Source organism: Hipposideros armiger, unplaced genomic scaffold, assembly GCF_001890085.2.
Source record: "Hipposideros armiger isolate ML-2016 unplaced genomic scaffold, ASM189008v1 scaffold_133, whole genome shotgun sequence".
Lineage (NCBI taxonomy): Eukaryota > Metazoa > Chordata > Mammalia > Chiroptera > Hipposideridae > Hipposideros > Hipposideros armiger.
Window position 1 is genome coordinate 1,790,888 of NW_017731483.1, and position 7,627 is coordinate 1,798,514.

General features: G+C 52.1%; 1 protein-coding gene across 1 annotated transcript in view; it reads left to right on the plus strand.

Moving 5' to 3' along the window:
• TBC1D2 (TBC1 domain family member 2) overlaps positions 1–7,627 on the plus strand; it is a 51,798-nt gene that overhangs the window by 29,599 nt on the left and 14,572 nt on the right. Inside the window, exon 6 of the mRNA XM_019649474.1 lies at positions 2,955–3,350. Within this exon, the coding sequence (XP_019505019.1) occupies positions 2,955–3,350 (396 nt within the window). The remainder of the gene's footprint in view (positions 1–2,954; positions 3,351–7,627) is intronic.

A 7,627-nucleotide genomic window follows, 5' to 3' on the forward strand; every position in this document is an offset into this window, starting at 1 on the left:
GCAGACACTTCAGGGAGCACGCCCCCTGCACAGGGTGCAGACACTTCAGGATGCACGCCCCCTGCACAGGGTGCAGACACTTCAGGGAGCACGCCTCCTGCACAGGGTGCAGACATTTCAGGGAGCACGCCTCCTGCACAGGGTGCAGACATTTCAGGGAGCACGCCTCCTGCACAGGGTGCAGACACTTCAGGGAGCATGCCCCCTGCACAGGATGCAGACACTTCAGGGTGCACGCCCCCTGCACAGGGTGCAGACACTTTAGAGAGCATGCCTCCTGCACAGGGTGCAGACACTTCAGGGTGCACGCCCCCTGCACAGGGTGCAGACACTTTAGAGAGCACGCCTCCTGCACAGGGTGCAGACACTTCAGGGTTCAGGTGCACATGCCACATTTTATCTGTTTACTGTCATTAGACACTTGGGTTGTTTCCATCTCTTGAGTATTGTGAAAAATGCTGTGAACATTGGTTATCTCCATTTTTTAAAAAAAAATTAAAAGGAGCATTTCAATGCAGAATTTATTAACTATGCATGATGGAGAAGTAAGAAGCAAGGGGTCTTGGATTAGGAGTTGGGAGTGCTCTATGATGGCGTGTTTCACCCCTGGGGATCCACCAGGTCCCTTTAGTTCTCCCCCTTCTCCTTTCTTGGGTTTCAGTGCCCATGTGACAGCAGGTCTCCCAGGGCCTTCTGTCCTCCAGGTTTCCTGAATCCGTGAACCATTACCATTCCTCATCTTCTGCTTCCTACTCTGGCTCCATCCCTCTCCCCAGTTCTTCTCTCCCTGTCTCTTCTGGTGTCAGGATTCTGGGGTGGGAAGAGAGCCTGCTGGACTGGTATCCTGGTCTTGGATTTTGGGAGCCAGGTGTGGGGAGGAGGAGACAGCTGGGTGTAATGAAATGGGCTTCCTAGAGGACTCTTCAAAAGTTGGGGGAAAGATACCCACCTGATTCTGAGCCTCTGAGCCTCAGGCAGGTTATTTCGCCAGGCTATTACCAAGGTGATCTCCAAATCTCAGTTGAACCAAAAAAAGGGCCTAGGCGTCTCAGTTATCCTGGACCCACAGGAATGTTAATCTCTCTCAGTAGGGCCCTGGGAGGAGATTTCTTCATTCCAAACATTCTGGTTTGGTTTGCAGCCATCTTCCCTCCCTACCTGCCGCACCCAAGGACTCCGGAAAGCTCCTCACCTGCTCTTTCATTCTTATGGGCTTTCTTTCTGTTGGCACAGCTGTCTGGAAAGCCTCCCACCCTCACTGCCACCTGCCATTTGGGCATCTCTGGTCCTCCTCATTCTTCAGCTGAAACTGCTCTGCCTTTCTGTAGAAGGTACTCGTCTTCTTCCACCTCCACCCCAGGCACAAGTCATTGCTCTCTGTTCTGGGCCCCTGCAAACACCCTTGCTTCCCTCTGTCACAGTAAATCGCTCCATTACAGTGGTTCACCTTCGCTCCCACCAGCCTTTGTGGTTTTCGAAGATGGGAAATGACCGGTCCCCGTCTGGGCCCCAGCAGCCGGCCCAGGGCCTGGCACTGAGTGGTGCTTGATAAAGGATGGATGGATGGAACAGAGAACCAGAGAGGGGACAGTCACTAGTACCAAGGTTTCAGAGGGTGCATGCTAATTTGGTCTTCTCATTAATTCCTCATATAAAGTCATGATTTTGGGCAGTTTTCCTCCAAGATAGAATTGTTCTTAGCAAATAACCCTATTCGGATGATCCACTTATTTAAATACTTGGGCATAGATACAGTTAATATGTCTCCAGGAACCCATGTTTTTTCAGCAATGGCCTAAAGGCCCCACTTACCAAATGTGAGGTTCATACAGGACTGGCGCTGGGCTACCTGGCTTCTAATAGTCTGATCCTGGCCGTAAATGAATCCACACCCCCTGCTTTGGGGCAAGACAGGTCCTGGGGAGGTTGGAGGTTGGAAGGTGTGGGGAGCCAAGCAGACCTTGAGTTTCCATGTGAATCAAGTACCCTGACAAGGAGTAAATTGAGGTCTGTTGCTCTCTAGCACTTCCTTGCACCAGCCTTGCGGGCATCGCTTGGTGGGCTGAGAGGGCTGGGCACAAGTGGATTGAATGAGACTCTGTGTGGCTTAGCATGAGGATCACCAATGTGTTTCCTCGCTAAGGCTGTCTCAACTTGATTGATAGTGACTGCCTGGCTGCTGGTTTCAGGATGGCACCAGGCTGTCCCACTCAACTAGGCTTAGCAGGAAGGAGTATTGAAGTTAAATAGTAATGTCTGCCACAGGAGTGAGAGGGGAGAGCAGTGCTGTGTGCCACATCGCTGCCACCCCTGCTTTCATTTCTGGCCGACTACAGGCTTTGGAGTCTGGATGATTTGGTGAGCCTCAGTTTGTTCATCTCTGAAATGGACATGTATTAGTTAAGTCCAGGCTCAGCTGCTGTAACAAAAAAGTCTCCAAGTACCGTGGCCTAAAACAATTTGGAAGTTTATTTCTCTCTCACATTCTCAGGTGAATAATCCAGAGGCAAGGGAGTAGTTCTGAGTTGGTGGGGCAACTCTGCCACCCTCAGCACATCGTTTCTGCCTGTGAAACCAAGGTGGCTGCTCTAGTTCTTGTCTTTTCCCAGTCAGAAGAAAAGAGAAACTGGACCAGGGGAAACTGAGTCATACCAGTCAAAGGTATGACTCAGAAGCTGCCCATGTTATTTCTTGTATCCTGTGTAGGCAGAAAGTTCACTTGGCCACACCCAGCTGTAAGCTTGGCTGGGAAATGTAGTCTTTAGCTGGGGAACCACGTGTCCGGCTAAAATGCTGTTGAACAGAAAATGAGAAAATGGGAGCTGAGGTGACGTGACCCAGAGGACGATGCTGGCCCCTCTCAGGGCTGTCAGAGCTGGTGAGAGCATGTGCCTCGCCTCTGGCACCTCACAGGCCTTCCCCAACCTCACAAGGCACTTCCCTGTCCCACCCAGGAGCTGGTGAGGATCCTGCACAAGGCGCTGGAGGCCGCCCAACAGGAGAAGAGGGCATCCAGTGCATACCTGGCGGCAGCCGAGGACAAAGACCGGCTGGAGCTCGTGCGGCACAAAGTGCGGCAGATCGCGGAGCTGGGCAGGCGGGTAGAGGCCCTGGAGCAGGAGCGGGAGAGCCTGGCACAGACCATGAACCTGCGGGAGCAGCAGGTGCAGGAGCTGCAGCAGCACGTGCAGCTGCTCATGGACAAGAACCAGGCCAAACAGCAGGTCATCTGCATGCTGTCTGAGAAGGTCACCTGGGACTTCACGCAGACCCCTAACCAGCCCCCCAGACCTCCAGATGCTGCTGACAGGGACCTCCTGAGCCAGCAGGAGAAGATGGAGCACCTGAAGGTACGGGCCCCTCCTTCCAGGGCCCTTGGGGAAGGCACTGCTCTCGACCTAAATGGTTTTCTAGATAAAGCAGGGATAACCCTTAATTCTGGAATGTTCATATTTGATAGATGTTGGTGGAAATATTGCTACACACTTCCTCACTTCCTTAACAAGAAGGCCCAATGCGATTTGACTTTTCATGTTATCTAAGGCTGGTATCCAAAGAGAAGTTATCTCTAGATTATCAAATTGGAGATGAAAGAACCCAAGGTGGAGCCCAAGTCAAACTCCTGAGTGCTAGCCCAGCGAGGTCTGGGGCCTGGTCTGGTCAGGCTCCTTTAATGGCTCACTGATGCCCTTGGGAGCCCCCATGGTTCCAAGGCAGCCCAGCCCCAGCAGTCCCCACGTAGTGCGGGTCACCTGTGGCCGGCTGTGACTTGCTCATAATGATGGCATTAGTCACCACTTTATACACTGTTTACCATCCGGCAGGTTCTGTCCTAGGTGCTTTACCTGCATCATTGCATTTCATCCTTGTACCAGCCCTATAAGGCAGTCAGTTGTGTGCTCCCTACTTTACAGATAGCGATCCTAAGACTGAGGAAAATGAAGCTACTTGCTTGCCCAGGGTCGTGTACTGAGGAAGTGGGGGAACAGGAATTGGGTTGGAGCTCCCGTCTCTGACTAGTCTGTCTGCTCTACTAACTTCTAGCCACTGCTACCATCCCTGCCTCCCTCTCGCCCAGGCTTGTGGCTCTGACTTGGGAAAGGCTGCCCCAGCCCACAGGGACCAGTTGCAGCACAGGGGGCAGGTGTGATGCCTGCCGTGGACTAGAGTGTCCTCTGTAAAAGGTGGAGACAGGAGCTGCCAGACTGCCTAGAGGCCTGAGACTGGTGACAGTCACTCATAGTCCCACTGACTGTTGTCCCTAAAGGCAGTCATGTAACCAGGACCAGTCCTGCCCCAAACCCTGCCACTCGCAGCCACACAGGTATACATACATATACCCATGGGAACTGCTGTGCTGCTGTACCAGAGAACTGCTATTGGAAGAGGGGGAAGGAGAGAGGAAAAAAGAGAAATCCAGAAGCTTTCGAGAGACCAATGGGCAGGGTGGTACAGTGGCCACTGCCCAAGCTCTGAAGCCAGGCAGACCTGACTGCCAGGCTCTGCCTCTTATCAGCTGTGTGACCTCAGGCAAGTTATCTCACCTCTATATTAAACTGCCTAACCACTCCTGCTCACAGGAGGATAAAGAAAGGTACCGTGAAACCCACATCCCCTTCCCCTTCTTTCAGTATGAAAAACCACATAACCAGTCTCTGAGTCTTTTTCCTTAAAATCAGATTTGAGTTCAAAATGAAAACAAAATCCTTTCCAATGCAGATGTAGCTCGGTTGTTAGAAGACTCTCAGTCCTTCGTACGGCAGTGAAAATGGCGTCCCGCAGATTGCTTTCCTGTCCTGCTCTACCCAGCTGAGTGTCCTCTCTGTGCCTGTCCTGCTGGAATCCACTGTTGGGGGGTCAGAGAATTAGACTCACAGGGTGCCTCCAGACTGCCCCCAGAAAGCTGACTGGAAGCCAGGACTCACCTAGGAGATGGAAAGTGCCCCTGAATTTGCATGTACAGGAATTTAATTTATCAGCAATCCCAGCTATGAGGAGACTCTGGTTATGATCCATATCAACCAAATTTACGTTTGCAGCTGATCTTTGTAGGCTGGGTGTTTTGTGCTAGAAAGAGTTGCATGTACTAGGGTTCCTTATTGGTTAGCCTTAGGTGTCTGATCTAGAAAAAAATAGAAGACCCATGAAAAATCCTTTGTCCAAGTTTGGGACAGAGTTTGTTCGTGTTTCCTGCTTGCCCTGTGATTGAGGACAGCCAGCTTTCAGGAACTGGGAAGACTCAGCGATCTAGTCCACTCCCTCATTTTCTGGCAGGGACAGCTGAGCTCTGGAGAGGGGAAGGGACTGGTCCAGGGTCACACATCACAAGCAGCAGGGTCGTCGCAGCTAGACCCCAGGTCTCCCCACTCCCAATCCCCTGCCTTCCCCATTAGCACATGGGCTAGTCCACGCAGCATTCCCCAAAGAGATTTCCCCAGTTCCTGACCCCTGTGAAGGCAGGCAGGCAGGCAGGCAGACTCTCTAACTCCTGTCTCTTTTCTCCAGTTGTATTTTCCTCCTTCGCTTTACTGGTGGCTGTCACGTGGCTTCTCTCTCTTCTGAGGTCTGTCTTTTTCCTCCCTACAGTTCTGAGCCAAGAAGAAGCCTCGAGGTAGGGCGATGAGCGGAATGGGAAGGTGCTGCCCAGATGTCCCCCCCACCCCACACCCACTGGTGCTCCAGAGGTGCTCACCCCTCCCCTCCCTCCCTGGGCAGGAAACGGGGTACCCTATGCAGCATGTCCAAGGACCTGGCAATGCCAGTGAGTACCTTCTGAGTCTGGGATGAGAACAGAGGGATGGTAACAGGAGGCAGAACCAGCTGGTAGGTCAGCGCAGTGTCCAGCCACGGACTCTGATGTCCTTTTACCCGGCAGTAGTTCTCCGTTCCTACCGTGGACTGAACATACCTGGGTTTGAGTCCTGCCTGTCTCCATACCAGCTGGGTGACTGAGGAGAACTTAGCCTTCTCTGTGCTTGTTTCCTCACCTATCAAGGAGGAATGATAGTACTTTAATACTTAGCTCACAGCACTGTGGTCAAGATGAAATCACATTCAATAATGAATGTGAAGGCAACGGGCCTGTCACATAGTAGGAACTCAGGCAGGCAACTGGTAGTTCTTCTCCCCCCTTGCCTGGAGGCTTGTTCATTTTCCCAGGCATTTGGGAAGGATTCACAGTAGCAGCCATGGGAAACCTCCTCTCAGCAGGCGGAGGGGGTGCTCAGTGGGTAATAGGAGCCCTCAGAGATGTGAGAACTCAGTGACGGAGGAGACGCTTGCCCTGCGCGTGCCGCATGCCAGCCACCATTCTAAGCCTTTTGCACATATTAACTAATCAGTTCCTCCTGATAACCCCTGAGGTGGTACTATTATTATTCCCATTTTCCAGGTGAGGACACAAAGCATAGAAAGGATGAGTAACTTGTCCCAGAGCTCTGTGGTGAAGGCAGGACTTATATCCAGACCACCTGGCCTGGAGTCCATGCCCTGACTGCCAGGAAGCGCTGGACTCGGACAGCAACTGCGTCTTTGACGTGCTGTTATTATACTGCTGGGTAGGAGAAGTCAGACAATTCTGCTTACATTCAGCCAGATGCCTGCCAAGGATAGCCTTGAAGGGTGGGATTCCAGCGGGGAGGGAGTTTTGAGTGTCCAGGCAGTAAATGTGGGTAGGACTTGGCTTTAGAATCAGACAGACCTGGGTTCTGCCACACCCTGCCTTGTACCAGCTCTGTGACCTCAGGCAACTTATTCATCCTTTCAGAGCCTCTGCGACCTCATCTGTGTTATTCTGGGATGCTGGGAGGATAAGATGAGATAATGTGCTCAGCATGGGGATGGGGGTAAGGATGACGGTGCAGGGAGCCTCCGTACCCACTGTGTTCATGAGTTCTTTAAATTTCCACACATTAAAGTGTATATAAGACTTGGGAGCAGGGAGTGGTCCTGGAAAATCCTGATGGTCCCAGGAGGTTGGTCCTCCTCATGCTGCAAACAAAGATTCACACCAGTCTCACCACACTCTTCCACATAAGGATAAGGAAGTGACGGACTTGTGGCCCTCCCATTATGTCAGCCATTTAGGCAGAAAGCAGCAGACTCTGAACATGAGTTGGAGCTTCTGGGCTGGGAGGGATCTTGGCCAGAATGAAGACCCAGGCAGGAAGGGTCCGGATAGGCTGTGAGCTGTACACAAGTGACCCTTCCCTGACAATGAAGCGTCACAGGTTAGGTGCAGTGTTCTTAATTTCCAGATAAATCAGGGCTTATCCAAAGTCATCACTGCAATAGTGTCTCTCTCACTCACCTTCCTACAGCCCAGTACATTTTCTTGAGTGGGAAAGAAAGGAGTTGAGTTTCAGCTAGTAAATGCCCTGGGATTGCTAGGGATTGCTGTGAGCGTGTGTTGTCCATTGCTTCTGCAAGATCCGTCCAAGCAGAATACAGACAGAGCCACTGCTGCGGCTGCTCCTTTCTGAGCTCAGCTCAGGCTCCCGCTGGAACCCCCCCAGTGCTTGGACAGCTTCTCCTTGCGGGCCCCAGCAGCAGGATCGTGCGCCCCCCACTGGACAGCTTGCAAAAGGAAAACTCTAGGCTCCCAGATGTGCATCACAGCATTATTCAT